A 24,541-nucleotide genomic window follows, 5' to 3' on the forward strand; every position below is an offset into this window, starting at 1 on the left:
TTCCAGCTGGGTTATTATAATGATGCAGTTATTTATGGCAGCTGTTAAAAAACATCTCTCACGTTACCCCAAAATCATCATGATATTTTTCCATTGCTTAGTTCAGTCACACACTATATAGTTTTACAAGTAGCTTGGAAGGTTGCTATGTTTTCAGCAGCAAATGTAAATTTTAATCTCCATTATACTACTGGTCTCCCACCTTGAAGAGTGACACTCCATACCATCAAGTGGCAGATTACTTTATCCACTCACAGGTTTTAGGAATGGAAATATCAGTATAGTGGATGAAATCTGTAATGTGAAAGTGGTTAATCACTTGTAGGCCATCTGTCAATTCCCACTGAGCAGAATTCGCACCAGCAAGAGAGGAGAACCAATAGGAATGTTTCATGCCGAGATCATAAATTCCACTGATATCTCAATCTAGTGCAAAGCTCTGAGCAAGATTAATGAAACTGGGTTACAGCAGATGCCCCACCAATTGCCCTGTGATTTATGTTTTGCCTCACAGCCATTCCCACTTGGCACATGACTCACCCTGATGTTTAAGAGGTTTATTTTTATTTTTACAGAGATGTGTACTACCCTTACAATCTAGGCAATGAACCTAGGAGTCTCAATATTTGTGACACACAATCTCTCACTGATGCACTTAGGTTGATTTCTAAAGCATGCCTAGAGATTACAGGAAAAAAGGGTTGACAATATTGAAGAGCCTCTAATGAGCCAAACTTTTACCAGCCCAGACTGGCCAAGTTCGCTGTTGTGTGCACTGCTTGGAAAAACTCAGGGTGCACATTTGCTCCGCAAAATGCTTTAGGTAGTGTGTGTGTGTGTGTGTGTGTGTGTGTGTGTGTGTGTGTGTGTGTGTGAACAACTCTCTTAACATATCAAACAGCCAAATAACAACAAAGCTGGCAAATATACAAACCAGTTTTTGCTTCCTGTTTCTTTTATCACCTTCTGTTGTCAGTAACTCTTGCACTTTCACCAAACGTTTCTGCTGCCTGACCTATATAAAATGCAGATACACACAAAAAGATTAATTTTTTGATGAAAAAAAATAAAATATATATGCTAAATCTGATACTTTGTTACAGAAATTACCATTTTCTGTTCTTCTTTTAGTCTCTCTTCCATCTTTTGTCGTGCATCCTTAAGGGCCTCTCTCAAATGAGATGAAAATTTTAGATACGCTTGTTCATCAGCTGACGTATTTGAAAGACCATTTGAAGTGAAACCATTAAAAAAAGGATGCGCCAAAAGGGTAGGAATTGAGGGCATACCATCTTTGCATGCTTCTGTAGATAAAATGGACTCCAAAAGTGAACCTGGAAGAAGAAGAAAATATTATACATACTGAAACATAACAAAAATTTATTGTTTGCAGCAATAATGGAAATTCCTGGATTGAAAAATATATAAAATAAAGGCACTCCCTCCCTCACCTAAACCAGACTGACTTTGGTCTGACTGTGCTATAGGTGAGTGGTTGACTTTCCATTATTGTATGGCAGAAGAAAAATAAATAGTTACAAAATGAAGCAACAGATGGCACTATAAGCATCATTATTTAATAGTGGTTGACTACAAATGACAAATGAATCGTACAACAATGCCTAAGGTGCACATCTGACATTAAACAAACTGTACTACTCAGTGTGCATGGGAGTACAGGTGTGATATGTTAGTTACGTAAGCCAATCTACCACGGCAAGGTCATATCACATCAGATGGGAAAAATCAGTTTTTAGTGGTCCTGAGGCCTAAAACTGCATAAAAAGCATCAATCACATCAGTTTTTAATTTCCTGAGGCCAAAAACTACAAAAGAATCATCAAGCAAAATCACATCTGATTATTAATTTCCATGTGACTGACGCAAACCATGTTCAGTATGCTGTCCACCGTTTTCTGCAACAAGCTGAAATCGAGAAACAGCATGTTCCACAACTGATCAAAGTGTTTCTGGGGTCATGTTCAGAATGTGTTTTGCAATGCGTGTGTTCAATGCAGCTAAGTTTGCAATTGGAACACTGAACACAACATCTTCCAGATAGATCCACCGCCAGAAGTCACACAGATTAAGATCAGGTGATCTTGAAGGCCAGGCTGTAGGGAAATGTCGACTGATAATTCTAGCATTTCCGAAATGGCACTTCAGCAGCTGGATTTTCAGTATGTGTAGGTGAGCCATCTTGCATAAAAATGATCCCATCCACACATCCGCACTGTTGGAGAGCTGGAATGACGTGGTTGCGCAAAAGACACTCATCGCGATAAATGATGCCGCAAACCCGCACAGTGACCTTTTCAGGAAGAAGTGTTACTGGTTGATTTGCATGTGGACTTTTGGTTGCCCATATTTGACAATTCTGTGTACTGACATATCCTGTCAGATGGAAGCTGGCTTCGCCTGTCCACAAAATCTTCCACAGCCAATCATTGCCCACTTCCATCCGAGCAAAAAATTCTAAAGCAAAGGTCTCTCTTGCTGTCAGATCAACTGGAAGCAACTCGTGAACATGGGTAATTTTGAATGGATAAGAAGGATGTTTTGTAGGATTTTATGCACCATCCTCACGGGTATGTCCAACGTTCGGGCAATTCTCCGTGCACTACATGTTTGCACACCACCACTTGTCTCCTCCCACATTGCTTTGGCCACCACTTCAACTCACGTTGAATCAATTCGTTTCCTCCCTCTACCAGGTTGCACACCAAAAGAATCTGTCTTTTTTGAATAATTTTCTCCCGACCCATGGCAGTCATCGGACCAACGTCTTTTTTCAAACCGGAACTCCTGCACAGTGATGTGTGTACAGTCATCATTCTTGTAATACAGCTTTACAAGCAGAACGCGATCCTGCATTGAGACAGTCATGGCAAAATCACAGACGCGAAAGGAGGAAAAGCCGTGTACCCAGCACGTTTATACCAACTTCAAGGGAACAGGTGTTTTTATTTACATATTCCGACACATACAACGCCACCTACTGATCAATTTTCACACTATTTTTTCTACTGCCATAAGTTTTCCCCCTTCTCCGATAATATTCTGTGGCAATTTGACATCATTCTGACCAGTGGTGTTATTTATACAGTGTTTCAGAAAGATTAACTTTGATTATAATCACCCTGTACACAACAACTAGAGTTATAAAGTCTTTTATAACAAGAAACTCGACACGAAGCTTTTAAACTCCTTTTGTTGTTAGTCAGCCTCTGTTTGTCATTACACACATTCACCCAATGAGACAAAGAAGAACAAGTAGCAAGCAGGAAAAGTAACAAATAGTCTCATGAAGAAACTTTTTCTTTTGTGTAAATATTTTGAAGACACGAGGGGTAAAACCCTGTTATAATGGATCTTGAATACAATTCAGTATTCTAAATCCTACAAAGATGTAACAAACTAAAGGATATAAAATAAAATAAATTAGAGGCTTCAATGCAATTTAAACGCTGTCTTAGGTTCAAAGAAATTAAAGTAGGGAATACAGGATGGTTATAACCAAACTTTCATTACTTGAAAGGGCCCTCACGACATAGAAGTGATAGTAAGACAGTGAGACTTTGTAGAAACATTTGTAAGGACGCACAAAAGAGAAATAATGAGTAAACATTTGAAAGAAACACATGTTAATTTCCACATCAGACTGCACAACATGTTTATGTTCCAGGTTACCAATGTTCCTCAAAGTAATGACTACCGGCATCCACAACAGCCTGACACTACACTACAGATTGCTCTACCACTCTCCAAAACAGATCAGGTGGGATGTTGGATATTTCCCTCATTATAGTCATCTTCAACCTCCAATGTGTGAGACCGTCCTATTGATAAACACTCACCTTCAAGTAATCCCACAGCCAGAAACCACACAGATTCAAATCTGGTAATCTTGGTGGCCACACAGTTTGATATGATCAGCCAATGATTCAGTTTTCTTCAACTGTGTGAAAGCAAATGACCTAATTAAAAATATGAGGTGGAGCTCCATTGTGCACCAAAGCACCTCTCTCCCATAGCGCAGGGATCACATGTTGACAAGGCACATCAGACTGTCCTTGGTCCTCTTATGTCATCGTACCAGTACTGGCCTACACTAAAACTATTAGCACTGCAAATCCTGCACATCATTCCTACAAAGTTGTGTACCCATATAGTACAAAGTTTTCCACCTATGCTGACTCAAGTAGTGACAGTTTAATTATAACCACTTTGCAAATTAAAAGTAAAATAGAGACAATATTATGAGACAGATAGATTGCTACTTTCCATACAGTGAAGGTGTTGAGTAACAGACAGGCACAACAAAAATACTGATAAAGAAGTAAGACCTTGGCCAAAGGGCCTACTTCTGAATCAGACAACATTCACACAAATACAAATCACACACATATGACCACTGTCTCTGACTTAAGCAGCCAGAAACAGTGGTCACATGTAAGCAAGCTGTGTTTGCATTAATGTGTATATATGTTGTCGTCGTCCCCCCCCCCCCCCCCCCCTCGAACCCCATGAACCTTGCCGTTGGTGGGGAGGTTTGCATGCCTCAACGATACAGATAGCCGTACCGTAGGTGCAACCACAATGGAGGGGTATCTGTTGAGAGGCCTGGCAAACGTGTGGTTCCTGAAGAGGGGCAGCAGCCTTTTCAGTAGTTGCAGGAGCAACAGTCTGGATGATTGACAGATCTGGCCTTATAACACTAACCAAAATGGCCTTGCTGTTCTGGTACTGCGAACAGCTGAAAGCAAGGGGAAACTACAGCCGTAATTTTTCCCAAGGGCATGTAGCTTTACTGTATGATTCAATGATTATGGCGTCCTCTTGGGTAAAATATTCCGAAGGTAAAATAGTCCCCCATTCGGATCTCCGGACAGGGACTACTCAAGAGGATGTCGTTATCAGGAGAAAGAAAACTGGCGTTCTACAGATCGGAGCGTGGAACGTTAGATCCCTTAAACGGGCAGGTAGGTTAGAAAATTTAAAAAGGGAAATGGATAGGTTAAAGTTAGATACAGTAGGAATTAGTGAAGTTCGCTGGCAGGAGGAACAAGACTTTTGATCAGGTGAATACAGGGTTATAAATACAAAATCAAATAGGGGTAATGCAGGAGCAGGTTTAATAATGAATAAAAAAATAGGAGTACGGGTAAGCTACTACAAACAGCATAGTGAACGCATTATTGTGGCCAAGATAGACACGAAGCCCATGCCTACCACAGTAGTACAAGTTTATATGCCAACTAGCTCTGCAGATGATGAAGAAATTGATGAAATGTATGATGAGATAAAAGAAATTATTCAGGTAGTGAAGGGAGACGAAAATTTAATAGTCATGGGTGACTGGAATTCGACAGTAGGAAAAGGGAGAGAAGGAAACATAGTAGGTGAATATAGATTGGGGCTCAGAAATGAAAGAGGAAGCCGCCTGGTAGAATTCTGCGCAGAGCATAACTTAATCATAGCTAACACTTGGTGCAAGAATCATGAAATAACGTTGTATACATGGAAGAACCCTGGAGATACTAAAAGGTATCAGATAGATTATATAATGATAAGACAGAGATTTAGGAACCAGGTTTTAAATTGTAAGACATTTCCAGGGGCACATGTGGACTCTGTCCACAATCTATTGGTTATGAACTGTAGATTAAAACGGACGAAACTGCAAAAAGGTGGGAATTTAATGAGATGGGACCTGGATAAACTGGAAGAACCAGAGGTTGTACAGAGTTTCAGGGAAAGCATAAGGGAACAATTAACAGGAATGGTGGAAAGAAATACAGTAGAAGAAGAATGGGTAGCTTTGAGGGATGAAGTAGTGAAGGCAGCAGAGGATCAAATAGGTAAAAAGACGAGGGCTAGTAGAAATCCCTGGGTAACAGAAGAAATATTGAATTTAATTGATGAAAGGAGAAAATATAAAAATGCAGTAAATGAAGCAGGCAAAAAGGAATACAAACGTCTCAAAAATGAGATCAACAGGAAGTGCAAAATGGCTAAGTAGGGATGGCTAGAGGACAAACGTAATGATGTAGAGGCTTACCGTATTTACTCGAATCTAAGCCGCACTTTTTTTCTGGTTTTTGTAATCCAAAAAACCGCCTGCGGCTTAGAATCGAGTGCAACGAAAGCGGAAGTTCTCAAAAATGTTGGTAGGTGCCGCCACAACTAACTTCTGCCGTCGAACATATGCAGCGCTATACAGGCATACTTTGCAGGCACAAAGATAAATATTGGTGCCAAAACCTCTGCATCAGTAAATAAATTTTAAAAAAAGAGGTGGAAGACGAACGTTTTCTCTGCCCCGAGTTTCGACCACTGCATTTTTCATACATTATACAACGAAGTAAATACAAATTACGTATTGTTCATCTTCGAATGTAGCAGCATTTCACCAATGTACTACGAAAATCCGACTGGAAAGACTGTTTTGGATGTTTATCAATATGGCCAAAGCTACGTTCTGAATTTTTTCCTACCTGTGAGAAGAGATCGTCGCTAATAGGAATTTTACAAATTGTGAATCACATGCAGTATTCTCTTCACCATAAGAATAATACGAATATAAACATTTTGCCATGTATTCTTTCGTGTTTGCTGCAATCTCATTTAAATCCTGTCTGCCTAATAAACTACGAAACTAGAGTGAGACAACAGCAAACACGGAAGAATATACATATCATGTCATGTTTATATTCGTATTCTTCTTATGCCTAATAGTGATACAGTCAGAAATAAAGCACGGCAATTGACTAGTTTTTAAATCTACGATGACTCTACTTTCTGTGCAGAATGTAATGTACTAAAGAGCCGTCTGCAAAGATTTTCAAACGGAGAAAAATTTTCGCTAAACTCTCGTTCAGAACAACTTCTATCATACGCAGTCTATTATTTGGTTCTTGTTGATCTTTATCAAAGAAAGCAGCAGTGTAAGTAACAACAAATAGCAGTCTCTTGGCATTGTTTCGCTAATAAGATGATCCCTCTTTTCTTTAAAAAAAAAAACGCGGTAGCGCGCACAACAGCAAGCCATGCGGCGAGCTGCGACAGGCCGTAAAAACTCATTAACAGAATGCGACAAACAATGCATGACACAGTACAATAATACATTTTTAGCTTAGAGTGACATAAACACCTATAACAGAGAACGACACCTATCAGATCAAAGAAAAATAAGCAATCAATTCAAACCAAACGAAGCACCTGAAAAAGGAAGGGTACCCGTATAAATACGGACGGAGCCCCTGACGCATAGCAATGGCTACCAGGTAAAGCTTAACTGCTAAGCTTACGACTCGAACCAAACTACTGTAGCTAGTTGTATCCTCATTCATTCGACCTAAATTGTGTCTCATATTACAATGGACCAACTTTGTTTCGATTTGGAGGTGCGGCCTAAAACTTTTCTCTCCCCTTGAATTTCGAGTCTCATTTTTCAGGTGCGGCTTAGATTCGAGTGCGGCTTAGATTCAAGTAAATACGGTATCTCACTAGGGGTATGACAGATACTGCCTACAGGAAAATTAGAGAGACCTTTGGAGAAAGGAGAACCACTTGTATGAATATCAAGAGCTCAGCTGGAAACCCAATTGTAAGTAAAGAAGGGAAAGCAGAAAGGTGGAAGGAGTATATAGAGGATCTATACAAGGGTGATGTACTTGAGGACAATATTATGGAAATGGAAGAGGATGCAGATGAAGATGAAATGGGAGATATGACACTGCGTGAAGAGTTTGACAGAGCACTGAAGGACCTGAGTCGAAACAAGGCCCCCAGAGTAGACAACATTCCATTACAACTATTGACAGCCTTGGGAGAGCCAGTCCTGACAAAACTCTACTATCTGGTGAGCAAGATGTATGAGACAAGCGAAATACCCTCAGACTTCAAGCAGAATATAATAATTCCAATCCCAAAGAAAGTAGGTGTTGACAGATGTGAAAATTACCGAACTATCAGTTTAATTATTCACAGCTGCAAAATACTAACGCGAATTCTTTACAGACAAATGGAAAAACTGGTAGAAGCCGACCTCGGGGAAGACTAATTTGGATTCCATAGAAATGTTGGAACATGTGAGGCAATACTGACCCAACGAATTATCTTAGAAGCTAGATTAAGAAAAGGCAAACCTACGTTTCTAGCATTTGTAGGCTTAGAGAAAGCTTTTGACAGTGTTGACTGGAATACTCTCTTTCAAATTCTGAAGATGGCAGGGGTAAAATACAGGGAGCGAAAGGCTATTTACAATTTGTACAGAAAGCGGATGGCAGTTATAAGAGTCGAGGGGCATGAAAGGGAAGCTGCGGTTGGGAAGGGAGTGAGACAGGGTTGTAGCCTGTCCCCGATGTTATTCAATCTGTATATTGAGCAAGCAGTAAAGGAAACAAAAGAAAAATTCGGAGCAGGTATTAAAAGTCCATGGAGAAGAAGTAAAACTGTTGAGGTTCGTCGACGACATTTTAATTCTGTCAGAGACAGCAAAGGACTTGGAAGAGCAGCTGAATAGAGTGGACAGGGTCTTGAAAGGAGGATATAAGATGAACATAAAAAAAAGCAAATCAAGGATAATGGAATGTAGTCGAATTAAGTCAGGTGATGCTGAGGGAATTAGATTAGGAAGTGAGACACTTAAAGTAGTAAGGGAGTTTTGCTATTTGGGGAGCAAAATAACTGATGATGGTCGAAGTAGAGAGGATATAAAATGTAGATTGGCAATGGCAAGGAAAGCGTTTCTGAAGAAGAAAAATTGGTAAACATCGAGTATAGATTTAAGTGTCAGGAAGTCGTTTCTGAAAGTATTTATACGGAGTGTAGCCATGTATGGAAGTGAAACGTGGACGATAAATAGTTTAGACAAAAAGAGAATAGAAGCTTTTGAAATGTGGTGCTACAGAAGAATGCTGAAGATTAGATGGGTAGATCACATAACTAATGAGGAGGTATTGAATAGAATTGGGGAGAAGAGGAGCTTGTGGCACAACTTGACTAGAAGAAGGGATTGGTTAGTAGGACATGTTCTGAGACATCGAGGGATCACCAGTGTAGTATTGGAGGGCAGCATGGAGGGTAAAAATCGTAGAGGGAGACCAAGAGATGAATACACTAAGCAGATTCAGATGGATGTAGGCTGCAGTAGGTACTGGGAGATGAAGAAGCTTGCACAGGATGGAGTAGCATGGAGAGCTGCATAAAACCAGTCTCAGGACTGAAGACCACAACTACAAAAACATGTCTGATTCAGAAGTAGGCCCTTTGGCCAAAAATTTACTTTTGATTAGTCTGTTTGCAACTCAATGTATCCACTATATGGTCAGCAGAAATCTATCATTTTCATAATGCTGTTATTATTCTGTCCTGGAATTTCCACTGTTTCAAAGAAAAACTTCGTAGAAATAGAAGTGTCAATGGACATTGCAGAACAGAATATGAACAAACCAACACAGTAAGAAATGTGAGAATGGCACTGGGAGGTAATCTGTACTCAGCGGCTGTAAACTGTAATTAAATATAAAACTTAACTACTTTGTTAAAAAACTTGAACACCAAAAACAAACAATGGAAAGACTAGATTGGATAGCAAAAATATAAGGAAAAGACAGATTGCTACTCGCTGTAAACATAACACACTGAGTTGCAGACAAGTACAAAGAAAAGACACACATTAGTGTCATCTTTACAGTGAGTAGCAATCTAGTTTTTCCTTTTATTGATGAACACCAAAAAGTTATGGAAACTAAAGCAGATGAAGGTGGTTGTTGTTGTTGTTGTTGTGGTCTTCAGTCCTGAGACTGGCTTGATGCAGCTCTCCATGCTACTCTATCCTGCGCAAGCTCCTTCATCTCCCAGTACCTACTGCAACCTACATCCATCTGAATCTGTTTAGTGTATTCATCTCTTGGTCTCCCTCTACGATTTTTACCCTCCATGCTGCCCTCCAATACTACACTGGTGATCCCTTGATGCCTCAGAACATGTCCTACTAACCGGACCCTTCTTCTAGTCAAGTTGTGCCACAAACTTATCTTCTCCCCAATCCTATTCAATACTTCCTCATTAACTATGTGATCTACCCATCTAATCATCAGTATTCTTCTGTAGCACCACATTTCAAAAGCTTCTATTCTCTTCTTGTCTAAGCTATTTATCGTCCATGTTTCACTTCCATACATGGCTACACTCCATACAAATACTTTCAGAAACGACTTCCTGACACTTAAACCTATACTCGATGTTAACAAATTTCTCTTCTTCAGAAATGCTTTCCTTGCCATTGCCAGTCTACATTTGATATCCTCTCTACTTCGACCATCATCAGTTATTTTGCTCCCCAAATAGCAAAACTCTTTTACTACTTTAAGTGTCTCATTTCCTAATCTAATTCCCTCAGCATCACCCGACTTAATTTGACTACATTCCATTATCCTCATTTTGCTTTTTTTGATGTTCATCTTATATCCTCGTTTCAAGACACTGTCCATTATGTTCAACTGCTATTCCAAGTCCTTTGCTGTCTCTGACAGAATTACAATTTCATCGGCGAACCTCAACGTTATTATTTCTTCTCCATGGACTTAAATACCTACTCCGAATTTTTCTTTTGTTTCCTTTACTGCTTGCTCAATATACAGATTGAATAACATCGGGGAGAGGCTACAACCCTTTCTCACTCCCTTCCCAACCGCTGCTTCCCTTTCATGCCCCTCGACTCTTATAACTGCCATCTGGTTTCTGTACAAATTGTAAATACCCTTTCGCTCCCTGTATTGTACCCCTGCCACCTTCAGAATTTGAAAGAGAGTATTCCAGTCAGCATTGTCAAAAGCTTTCTCTAAGTCTACAAATGCTAGAAATGTATGTTTGCCTTTCCTTAATTTAGCTTCTAAGATAAGTCGTAGGGTCAGTATTGCCTCACGTGTTCCGATATTTCTACAGAATCCAAATTAGTCTTCCCCGAGGTCGGCTTCTACTAGTTTTTCCATTCGTCTGTAAAGAATTCGCGTTAGTATTTTAGAGCCGTGACTTATTAAACTGATAGTTCGGTAATTTTCACATTTGTCAACAGCTGCTTTCTTTGGGATTGGAATTATTATATTCTTCTTGAAGTCTGAGGGTATTTCGCCTGTCTCATACGTCTTGCTCACCAGATGGTAGAGTTTTGTCAGGATTGGCTCTCCCAAGACTATCAGTAGTTCCAATGGAATGTTGTCTACACCGGGGGCCTTGTTCCAACTCAGGTCTTTCAGTGCTCTGTCAAACTCTTCACGCAGTATCATATCTCCCATTTCATCCTCATTTACATCCTATTCCATTTCCAAAATATTATCCTGAAGTACATCGCCCTTGTATAGACCCTCTATATACTCCTTCCACCTTTCTGCTTTCCCTTCTTTACTTAGAATTCTGTTTCCATCTGAGCTCTTGATATTCATACAAGTGGTTCTCTTTTCTCCAAAGGTCTCTTTAGTTTTCCTGTAGGCAGTATCTATCATACCCCTAGTGAGATAAGCCTCTACATCATTACATTTGTCCTCTAGCCATCCCTGCTTAGCCATTTTGCACTTCCTGTAGATCTCATTTTTGAGGCATTTGTATTCCTTTTTGCCTGCTTCATTTACTGCATTTTTATATTTTCTCCTTTCATCAATTAAATTCAATATTTCTTCTGTTACCCAAGGATTTCTATTAGCCATCGTCTTTTTACCTACTTGATCCTCTGCTGCCTTCACTATTTCATTCGTCAAAGCTACCCATTCTGCTTCTACTGTATTTCTTTCCCCATTCCTGTCAATTGTTCCCTTATGCTCTCCCTGAAACTCTGTACAACCTCTGGTTCTTTCAGTTTATCCAGATCCCATCTCCTTAAGTTCCCACCTTTTTGCAGTTGCTTCAGTTTTAATCTACAGGTCATAACCAATAGATTGTGGCCAGAGTCCACATCTGCCCCTGGAAATGTCTTACAATGTAAAACCTGGTTCCTAAACCTCTGTCTTACCATTATATAATCTGATATCTTTTAGTATCTCCAGGGTTCTTCCACGTAAACAACCTTCTTTCATTATTCTTAAACCAAGTGTTAGCTATGATTAAGTTGTGCTATGTGCATGTTGACCATATATATATGGTTTCTTAAGTTTAAGACTCGACATTTGCCAGATTACAATTAGTGAAGAGGTTCTATTCACTGACACAGATGCTGTGCCTCTGTACAAAGACTACCTTTCAAAGTTAATTAGCAATGAGGGAATTTCTGGGGAACAATTGTAAAATTACAATGATAGTAGTTTAAATTTCAATATGCTCCCTATGAAAATGTTTGCTTCAAAAAACAAAACTGCAGCACCTGGATCCACAAAAAGTAATGAATGAGTTACTATATTGGCTTGCAATAATGCCTGGCAACCACAAGCTTAGGCTTACATTAATAGGGAAATCACAGAAACCTGGAGCTTTCAAATACCTGATAAATCAAGACTCACTGCCCCTACATTACAATCATCAATAGAAAGCATGGATGAATTCAGAAATCTTTATAACCTGATCCAAAATTAATTTGTATCAGCTGTAGAGAAATATTTGAAAGACAACAATTTACCAATAAAAGCTCTGCTGCTTTTTGATAACACATCTTTGCACCCTGAGACTGACAGACTCACAGATGGAGATATCAAAGCATTATTTTTACCACCAAATGTGGCTGCTCTTTATCAACCAATGAACCAGGGCATCCTAGAAATGCTAAAGAAGAAGTATTGCTACCATCTTCTCAGTTTACTGATAACAACAATCGTGAACAATGAAAACTCTGTAAGCGGTGTGAAGGCAATTGACTTGTTAGATGTCATTAGGCAGTTGGCCGAAGCACGGGAAGAGATTCTGAACATATTACTTTTAACATCTTGGAAAATTCTTTTCGACAATGAAGGTGGACATTTTAACTTTGAATCTGTGAGCGAAACCAAAGTTAAAGATGGAAACTATGACATATCATTGCTCAAAAATGTACCGGCCAGTGAGGCTGTTGATGCAGAGGACATCAAAGAATACATGGCAAATGATTAAGTCGATGAACTGACAATATTGTGGAAGTGGTGATGCAGGTGGAAATAACACATGAGGAGGTGGCAAACTTAGAAATGGAGGGATACTGCAACACAGAAGAAGGAGTCATTTATTACAGACTTGGGCCTGACCTTCCGCCACATAGTGGAGTCAACTGTATATGAAACCGATATCATCTTTGTTGAAAAATAATAATAATAATAATTAGTAATAATAATATTATGTTAAAAGTTTAACACAATAAGGTAAGTAATATGGCTAGAAACTCTGTCTTGAGGCAGCCTAAATAATGGCATGCCAATATCTGAACCATATTCCTCCAGTATTTGAGAATGAGAGCATTTACTGACTTCCACTACACTTTACATATAACCTCAAATCTTTACAACACTTGACTGTTTCATGTTGCCTACATGTCGGCACTAAGTGTTTAATTCATCGTAACTATTTATGCCATACAGTACATATAGTTGTTCCAGCACTTTTGTATGCTATTTTCACTCTGAACAGGCAGGCAAATGTTCTGTTCTGGTTATTTGTTTTGCTTTAGACATCTGCAACCAAGCTTATTTTTATTTTGACCATTGTCAGTTTTCTAGGTATTATATACCACCAATTACAACTCAGTCACTATGTAGTGCATATGCAATGTCATCTGGTGTCTAACCTCGTACCCTCGTCAATACTGACGCGGAAAGTGCTGTGTATTTTACTACGTAATTTTCTTTACATTGAACTCATCTTCTGTAAATTTTTATTGCTGTTCTTGTACATTTTCTTTTATTCTTCTTGGTTTAATGCTGCTTGTAAGTCATACGTAATTTCATGCAATGCCGCTGTAGAGTGCCATGTCCATTCTTGTAACATCGGCTGGTTTAGGGTATGTGTCTTTCTATGATTGTAATGCTTTTATTGTACATCTATGTCGGTTTTGTGACTCATTTTATTTCATGTATAGTTAAGGGATTTACTTTATTTCTACACACATATGATTATAGTAAATGCTGAAATGCATAATAATGGATTAATAAAGTAATTTTGCATTAAGTCAATGATTTTTTCCTTCAGCGACCTATTCAACAGTTTATAACCTTGATATATTTTTCAACATGGTTGCATACCTCTTTTGTGACTTTGTCATGGCTATGTTAAACTCTTTCTCACTGACACACCTGCACAAAATGATGGAAGAAAAAAGTTTATCATTTATTTCATTTTCACCATTTATGCAGTCACACTGCAGCATCGGAATGACATTTTAATTTATTACTTCTTTCCTATCTATTCAGAATACAGTTTTCAGAGTATTCACTTCTACCACTGAATGTATCTGGAAAATTATGTCTTGTAGAACACACAGTTCAGGAGATATGTTGTCATAAACATTGAGAACCTTGAAAAACTAGCTTTTGTTTAAAACAGGGCACAAATCACACATACTTTATTCTTATAGAGTTTCATAATGAGAACATTTAGTGTCTTCTAACATACTTTAAGTGTTTCGAATCTTTCCTAAACTTTTTCTCAGTTGCACTCTTATTATCAAATATTTAGCATATTAACTCATTTGTAAAGCAATCAGATGCTTGAGGGTGTTTTATACATGGGAACTTGATTCTTTAAAGAATTTGATATTTATGTAATAATAACAATAATAACAACAGACATTGTGCTCAATCATTGCCCTGCAGTATACCAGGTGTGTAAGTATGAAACCTGAATTTCCCTGTAGATGGTGCTAGCCTTTAAGAAAACTGTGCAGAATCACATCAAATGCTTGTCGAAGCTTTCGGCCCCGGGAGGACTTGGAATAGCAGTTGAACATAATGGACAGTGTCTTGAAACGAGGATATAAGATGAACATAAAAAAAAGCAAAACGAGGATAATGGAATGTAGTCTAAGTCGGGTGATGCTGAGGGAATTAGATTAGGAAATGAGACACTTAAAGTAGTAAAGGAGTTTTGCTATTTGGGGAGCAAAATAACTGACAATGGTCGAAGTAGAGAGGATATAAAATGTAGACTGGCAATGGCAAGGAAAGCGTTTCTGAAGAAGAGAAATTTGTTAACATCGAGTATAGATGTAAGTGTCAGGAAGTTGTTTCTGAAAGTATTTGTATGGAGTGTAGCCATGTATGGAAGTGAAACATGGACGATAAATAGTTTGGACAAGAAGAGAATAGAAGCTTTTGAAATGTGGTGCTACAGAAGAATGCTGAAGATTAGATGGGTAGATCACATAACTAATGAGGAGGTATTGAATAGAATTGGGGAGAAGAGGAGTTTGTGGCACAACTTGACAAGAAGAAGGGTCCGGTTGGTAGGACATGTTCTGAGGCATCAAGGGATCACAAATTTAGCACTGGAGGGCAGCATGGAGGGTAAAAATTGTAGGAGGAGACCAAGAGATGAACACACTAAGCAGATTCAGAAGGATGTAGGTTGCAGTAAGTACTGGAAGATGAAGAAGCTTGCACAGGATGGAGTAGCATGGAGAGCTGCATCAAACCAGTCTCAGGACTGAAGACGACAACAACAACAACAACAACAACAACAACAACAAACTTCAGCTAGTAATAGCATATACTGTTCAAGAATCACAAGAGGAGGCGGTATACTTGGGAAAGACTGTGTGATACAGGAATATTTCACCTAGATTACATCATGGTCAGACAGAGATTCTGAAATCAGATACTGGATTACAAGGTGTACCCAGGAGCAGATATAGACTCAGATCACAATACAGTAGTGACGAAGAGTAGGCTGAAGTTCAAGAGATTAGCATGGAGGAATGAATATGCAATTAAGTGAGATACGGAAGTATTAAGGGATGACAAGATACGTTTGAGGTTCTCTAAGGCTATAGGTACAGCAATACGGAATAGCTCGGTAGGCAGTACAATTGAAGAGGAATGGACGTCTCTAAAAAGGGCTATCACAAAAGTTGGAAATAAAAACATAGGTACAAAGAAGGTAACTGTGAAGAAACTATGGGTAACAGAAGAAATACTTCAGTTGATCACTGAAAGAAGGAAGTACAAAAAGTTCAGGGAAATTCAGGAGTGCATAGATACAAGTCACTGAGGAATGAAATAAATAAGAAGTGCAGGGACGCTAAGACGAAATGGTGGCATGGAAAATGTGAAGAAACTGGAAAATAAAAGATTGTTGGAAAGACTGACTCAGCATATAGGAAAGTTAAAACAACCTTTGATGACATTAAAAGCAAGGGTGCTAGCATAAAGAGCACAACAGGAGTTCCACCGTTAATTGCAGAGGAGAGGGCAGACAGATGGAAAGAGTACACTGAAGGTCCCTATGAGGGGGAAGATTTGTCTGATGTGATAGAAGAAACAGGAGTCGATTTAGAAGAGATCGGGACCCAGGATTAGAATCAGAATTTAAGAGAGCTTTGGAAGACTGCGGATCAAATAAGGTGGAAGGGGTAGATAGCATTCACACGGAATTTCTAAAATCATTGGGGGAAGTGGTAACAAAGCGACTCTTCATGTTGGTGTGTAGAATGTATGAATATAGCAACATACCGACTTTTGGAAATATATCACCTACACAATTCCGAAGACTGCACAAGCTGAAAAGTGCAAGAATTATCGCACAATCAGCTTATGGCTCATGCATCAAGTTGCTAAGAAGGATAATATACAGAAGAATGGAAAACAAAAATTATGGGTGCACTAAATGACGATCACTTTGACTTCAGAAAAGGTAAAAGCACCCTAGAGGCAATTCTGACTTTGTGGTTGATAATGGAAGCAAGACAGAAGAAAAATCAAGAAACGTTCATAGTATCTGTCAACCTGGAAAACGCATTAGACAACGTAGAATGGTGCAAGATGTTTGAAATTCTGAGAAAAATAGGTGTAAGCCATAGGGAGAGACGGGTAATATACAAAATGTACAAGAGCCAAGAGGGAATAATGAGAGTGGATGGCCAAGAACAAAGCACTCAGATTAAAAAGGGTGTAAGACAGGGATGCCCCTACTGTGCAATCTGAACATCGGAGAAGCAATGATGGCAATAAAAGAAAGGTTCAGTAGTGGAATTAATATTCAAGGTGAAAGGATATCAATGATATGAATCAATGATGACATTGCTATCTTGAGTGAAAATGAAGAAGAATTACATGATGTGCTGAATGGAATGAACAATCTGAGGAGTACAAATATGGATTGAGAGTAAATCAAAGAAAGACGAAATTAATGAGAAATAGCAGAAACAAGAACAGTGAGAAACTTAACATCATGACTGATGGTCACAAAATACATGAAGTTAAGGAATTCTGTTACCTAGACAGCAAAATAACCAATGACAGATGGAGCAAAGAAGACGTCAAAAGCAGAGTAGCACTGGCAAAAAGGGCATTCCTGGCCTAGAGAAATCTACTAGTATCAAAAATAGGCCTTAATATGAGGAAGAAATTTCTGAGAATGTAAGTCTAGAGCACAACCTTGCATGGTAGTGAAACATGGACTGGGGGAAAACCAGAACAGAAGAGAATTGAAGGATTTGAGATGTGGTGCTACAGGCAAATGTTGAAAATTAGATGGACTGATAAGGTAAGGAATGAGGTGGTGCTGCACAGAATCTGAGAGGGCAGGAAAATGTGGAAAACACTGACAAGGAGGAGGAACAGTATGACAGGACATGTGGGAATGATTTCCATTGTACTAAAGGGAGCTGTAGAAGGCAAAAACTGTAGAGGAAGGCAGAGATTGGAATACATACAGCAAATAACTGAGGATGTAAGTTGTAAGTGCTACTCTGAGATGAAGAGGGTGGCACAGGAGAGGAATTCGTGGTGGCCCGCATCAAACCAGTCAGGAGACTGATGAAGAAAGGGGGAGGGGGAGGTCATTCCATGTCAATTCAACCATTTTAGAATATGTTCCAGCTCATGAGTCTCAGATTTGGCTGAAATTTAGCACATCAATGCTACCATGTGTGGAAAGCTCATCTACAAAGTATTAAATTCCCCTGAGAATAAGTTCCAGAATTATAGCTTGCAAAAGAAGGTAGTGAAACCCAGAAAATGCAATTACCACCTAGTAACATCGACTTAGGGAACCCACTCAATGTGTCAAAACACCAACATGTTTCTGATGGAAAATAAAAGATGTCAAAATGTGATAAAATAAACAACATGTTAAACGATACATACTGTACGTGCCACCACGCTAAATATAATGCACTCAGGAAGAGGATAATACTTTTTGTAGTGAGCCTGATATGAGCTAAAAACACACACAACGCATCGTGTTCACATCTTACTCTTACTCTTACACACACACACACACACACACACACACACACACACACACACACACACAGAGAGAGAGAGAGAGAGAGAGAGAGAGAGAGAGAGAGAGAGAGAGATGCACAGGAAAATACAAAAAATTGAAAAATCACTGGAAAAATGTGTATTTTCAAAGTGTTGTAGCACAAAAGGGACAAGTGATATCCAAGTCAAGTTTCGTACACTGCGTAAGTAGAAGATAATGTAATACGTCTCAAAATTTCAACATGTTATTGCAAGGCATTTATGTATAACGAAAACTGACATATTTATTTGGTTACATTTGGTTTAATATGATTTAGCAATTAATAGGGATGAAGATGACATCTCTGGTCTCCCTTACCTGAGAGATTCCATTCATGATTCACATAAAGCTGCAGTAAGTGTTGGAAACCATTTGACAACTGATAGTTAAACAATAGAAGTGTTCCAGAACAGGATGAACCATTGTTAAACAGGAAGAACAGAAGAAACAAGTAAGCTTCACAGGTTACTCATGCTTTCAAGATTCTAGTTCAGACTGGTCAGTGCTGTTGTGGTAAAGGCAGTATGGAGGCAGAAGAGAGTGTCGGTGGTGCTTTTGTTCCAACAAGTTGCAGTATTGGTAGACAACAAGAGTCTAAATGTCATAAAACAACGTATGGACCTAAATATAGCATTCGCTTTGTACACGATCTGGATAAATCAGACCAAGATTTGTAGCTATGGAGACCTAGTATCGCCCTGTGGGTGCAAGAAATACAATTTCAGGGAACATGAATATTTATCATCACTGCATGTAAGTACTTGTGGGTAAGTATTCTTTCCTACAAAAAAGTTGTTTTGACCCATTTTGGGTCCGTAAGGAGACAGTGAGGTGCAGCCTTCGAGAAGTTGATGTAAAAACAGTACTGAAAGTGAATCAGTGCACAGGACTTAACATGAAACAAGGACAAAAGTTACATTCCAGGTGTGTCACACTACTAAAAAGTGAAGGACATTCTGATAATGTGTACGATAGTGACGAAGAGTATCAGCCACCTTCAACCACAGTGGCCGAGCAATTAAATACTTTACCTCTTGTTTCGTCTCCCATGAAGACACAGAGATTTTGGAAAAGAGACAGACCCAGTGTGGTAGTAGAAAACTACAAGAAGCTGAAATGGAAACTAAACACAAAACTGCAGGGACACTAATGGTGGTAGAGGAAGAATTATCTGTTCCAAAGAAACAGAAATCGTGCTCCAATTTGGACAAAATTGTGCATTATTTGAAAGGAAAATGTGCATTATCCACAGGTCACAAAAAAGTAGCTATTCTTACCCTTGCAACTTCCAGTTGGTCTAGTGAGCTTACTGCAAAGGAATTCAATGTTTCTTGACAAATAGTACGGCAAGCCAAGAAAATCAAAGCAACCCAAGAAGTGCTTCTAGAACTTCAACAGGCTCAGGGCAAGCAACTGAGTTCAGAAATAAAGGTGCTAGTATCATAGTTTTACAAAAATGATGACTACAGCAGAATAACACCCAGCAAGAATGATTATATTAGAGCGACAATGGAAAATGTACATGTGCAGATGCAAAAATGTGTCTAACTATGTAACATTTCTTAAATATTTAGAATTCAAGAAAAAGTACCCTAACGCCAAAGTGGGTTCATCATCTTTATTTCCAATCTTCCGTCAAAACAGATTGTACATGTAAGTGCAAGGGGGACAAACAATGTATGTCTATGCAAGACCCATCAAAATGCTAACCTGATGATTGCTACTAAAAGGATTCTGGTCTGGATTACAAAGATGCGATGAAACAACAACTGTGTGACATCACTTCCTATCAGAGCATGACTCAAAGATGCAAATAGTGCCCAGGTAAGGCAAAACTTGCAGAACAAATGAATAATGAACTGTAAAAATCTCAAGAATTTATGCATGCATTACCATGATTTTCACATTAACGCATAATGGAACTTTTTCGCAACAAGTTGTGGTAAACCTGTACATGATGGTACTGGTGCTACCATTAAGTGCATGGCATCATGAGCTAGTCTGCAGCTTCCTGCAGAAGGCCACATTCTAACATTTATTCAGTTATTTACCTGGATACTGAAAAATATCTCTGACATACAATCATTTTACATCTTGAAAGATGAAGTGAAATTTGTCACAGAGTTGCTAAAAAGCAGACTGGAACACATTAAAACTATTGCAGGCACTAAGAGCCATCATCACTTCCTCCAGTGCACTCTGATAATGTGCAGATGAGTGGGTAATTTTAAGTTCATGCTCAACATGTGTATTCAAACATGTCTGTTTATGGTGTGACTGACCCTGGATTCAGAAGCAAAAGTGGCAACATACAACCAGGTTGCTTTGTTGTTGCTACTTATTATGACAAATGGTACTTAAAACGTGTTGCAGAGTGCTGTGAAGCTTAAGCTGACATATTGGTGAACTTCACAGCATGGCAGGACCAGCAAGATCATTTCACTGGGCACATTTGACAGACGTGTGTTGGATTCCTATTGTACATATTCTTATGACAGTTACAGTTCCTACTACTGTGTCAAGAAGATAGTACAGTTTGCTGTACAGTACCTATGGTTTATGGCAGTTGAAGTGCAGTAAGTACTCATGATACATTGTGTTAATCTACCTGTATGTTGTAGCTTAGTGATTAAACAATGGGGGAGGGGGTAAGAAGAGTTTAAGATAGGGTGTCGTCCCCGCCTCCCTCCCCATTCTCCTATGGCTCCTACCCTTGTGACCACTCCACTGCAAGACTTACCCTATGCATCCTTCCATCACCACCTATACTAGCCCTGTAACTGGCAAAACAAACTATCAAAAGGAGACCCACCCGTGAAACAACATGTTGTATGCCAGCTCTTATGTAAACACTAATCGGCCCTTTATATCAGCACGACTACCAACAAGTTATCAGTTAGAATGAATGAGCATAGGCAGAGGTTGTATACCGGCAACACACAATATCCTGTTGTACAGCATGTTCTACAACATGATAGTTGTGACCTCAGTGCCTGTTTCATCACATGCGCCATCTAGATTCTTCCCCCAGACACCAGTTTGTCAGAACTCTGCAAGTGGGAACTAGTGCTGCAGTTGGGAGATAACACTTTGCTCTACTAATCTTAGTGGGTATCTTCTTTGCACATTTCCATCCATCAAAATGTTGAGCCACTCATCGATGACATATGCCTGTGAGAACCTACGTAAATTCGATGACTTTATCCAAATGTTCAATGACTGTAATATACAATTCCAAGTTAAAATCATCATTTATTTCCCTGCACAACTGCTTCCTACATTCAACCACATGTCATATTGACGAACTGAGCTTTTTATGCCTTTGTTGCAGGATTCTGCTGTGTGTGATCTAAGCTGAACTTATCATTATCTTCACACTGCTGTGAGCCTAGCCATAGTTTCATCTTCAGAAAAAGGTGAAAGCCACTGAGCAACAAATCAAGGCCACACAGACAACAATCAAACAATTAACTGTTAAAACTATTCAGCAGGTTTGGTGTGCATGCTGCACTGTGAGACCTAACTTTTTGTGCATAGAAACGAGGCCAGAACTCAACATTTGACACCTTTTGTTCCGGATGGCTATTCTAAACTTGTTTATGTTCTCAAAGAAATTTCAGACTTTACTGTAATACCTCTTTTCATAAAATCAATGAACAGTACTCCTTTGCTGGCAGAAAAAACAGCTGTCATCAGTTTTTATGCATAAAATGTTTGGCGGCACTTTGAAAGCTTACATGGTGACTACTGTGGCCCCAATCCATCAATTCCCCCCCCCCCCCCTCCCCCCCCCCCCCCCCCCCACACACACACACATTGACATATATATGTTACGGCCCATGTTAAAACATGATTTAAGGAATTAGTCTTCTCCTGCATCAGAAATGTTATGGTGGCTCCCAAGGTATTCATTTTGTGGACAGCAGCTATACCTGAGGGGAAGTGACTGATAATTCTGTAAACATAAACCAACAATTTCCTCTGATTCTGTCATTCACCTTCGCATCAAAACAGATTGTCATCCACTTCTTTCACCCGACTTTCCAAAACGTGTACAGCACGTAACTCACAGGCAGCAGAATTTTCGATGATAGCTGCCATTTTTATTTACAGTTGTGGGGAAAACAACAGTTCCATAATCTTTACACAGCACTGCCAGACTAGCAGCTATGCAAAAATCACTCCACTGCTCCACTCCTCTGCACATCAGAAAGCACTGGAACTTACTTTCTAAACAGCCTTCATATAGACATTGTTGTTGAACTTGATGTTGCATGTTCATTTCAATGCAGCTGCCAGACTTCAGCATCATTGTTGATAGCTGCAGTAATAGGAACTGCGACACTCAAACGAAATATAAACTAAAACTGAAGGAGAGTTTATGATAGTTTGTCTTAGCCAGAGCATTGAACTTCGTGATATATTATGAGCTTGTACTATATATTAGGACATGGTAATATATTCAAAGTACTGTGCTTTGACTTTTGAATGTGGACGTGGATGCTTGGTTCTTAGTAGTGGAATATTGTAAATTAATAATCAGTGATTTGTGTACAGGTTAGAAGGTAACAGATGAATGGGGTGAAAAGCCTATGTATTTGCTTTGTACAAAAAAAAAAGTGGAGCTATGTAAGAATTTGCTCCAATTTTTGTTTTATTTCTTTGAGCATTTGATGTCAGTTAGCCACAGCTAGGTAATCAGCTGAATTTTAAGGGGAACTTTCCTGACTCAAAACCACACGCAACGAGGTAAGATTTTCATAAGAAATGTGTGATGTTCCATCCTACTTGTGTGTTAATCTGACATATATTTAAAAAAGTGAAATAATAATAAATGTAAGTTGTTGATAAATAAATATATCAGTTGCTGATAAGACTATACTAAAAGAAACCTAAACCACTGAATAATAAAGTTATGTGTTTCACTATACAGCAGTACTACCAGTCATAACAAAAACGCTAGTCGCAGATACACATTAAGAATTGTTATTATCTGATACAAAAATCAGACTTCATTCTGATTAAAAATATAAATCTATTCTATGATACTAAGACAATTAAACTTTGGTCTCACAGTTTTAGTTACACTTGTTAACACGAGAACACATTGCACCCGGCACTATACCACCAATTTTAAGGGTAATAACTGAGGAAACTAAATGTCATAATAAATCACAATTTATACTGGCTATGGGCAGTTTTGGCCCCCCTGGCATATAAGGTATCACCTTTTAACACATGTACGGTGAAGCACTATAAAGACAAGTGCGCAATATGTAGTACAACATGTGACTGCCATATTATGTAGTAAGTTATAGAATCAAAACAAATCATTATCTAATACAATTAATATTGAAGAACATGCACGAGTATAGGGACAAGAGCTACAATACACCAACTAGGTGCACAACACAGGAATCCAATACAGTTCTAACCCAGCGACCAAATGGCAGGAAAGTTCTGGGATATCCCATGAAGAGAGAGACTGCAACAGTCCTTTTAGGAGTAAGACACTTTCAAGATGATAGTGATAATGAATTCTACCCAATAAGTATGTTGCTATATACATTGCTCAACAAGAAATAGTGAAGCACCCAGAAGGGGAGGAGGAAACAAAATGAAACATCATGGGATGAGAGGGTTCTTGCTATTGTTTCAGCAATAAGAAAATAGAGTCAAATTTGCAAAGAGCTTAGCAGTATGAGCCCGCTTATCAGTATGATGTTGCACTCCTCTGGATTGAATATGTGTAATGAATGGGTTGCAAAGAGTGTCACAAAGCTGTTGTATTCTCTCCTGAGGAAAGCTGTCCCACAACTGTTGTAACTGATCCTTGATATCTTTGATAATGGAACTATAACAGAGCTGACATCCAAGCTGGTCCCACACATTCCATTGGTGACAGATCTGGGGATATCATTGACTACAAAAGTACCTCAACATTGTGTGCACAGGTCATACACAAATGTGCCATAGGTGGATGAGCACTGTCCTTTTGAAAAATGGCACCATGATACTGTTACATGAGAGGTGGCACATGATGTCCGCAACATACTGTTGTGCCATTAGAGTTTCCTCAGAGCACCACCAACGATGATATAAAGTCACGCTTGATTTCTCC

At 39.0% G+C, this 24,541-nt stretch overlaps 1 protein-coding gene across 2 annotated transcripts in view; it reads right to left on the reverse strand.

Moving 5' to 3' along the window:
• LOC124615847 (PX domain-containing protein kinase-like protein) overlaps positions 1-24,541 on the reverse strand; it is a 128,442-nt gene that overhangs the window by 50,603 nt on the left and 53,298 nt on the right. For both annotated transcript variants that reach the window (XM_047143999.1, XM_047144000.1), the window contains exons 7-8: positions 1,111-1,334; positions 935-1,015 (exon numbers count right to left, since the gene is read on the reverse strand). In XM_047143999.1, coding sequence (XP_046999955.1) covers positions 935-1,015; positions 1,111-1,334 — 305 coding nt within the window. The remainder of the gene's footprint in view (positions 1-934; positions 1,016-1,110; positions 1,335-24,541) is intronic.

This window comes from Schistocerca americana, chromosome 5 (genome assembly GCF_021461395.2).
Source record: "Schistocerca americana isolate TAMUIC-IGC-003095 chromosome 5, iqSchAmer2.1, whole genome shotgun sequence".
NCBI classification, from domain to species: Eukaryota; Metazoa; Arthropoda; class Insecta; order Orthoptera; family Acrididae; genus Schistocerca; species Schistocerca americana.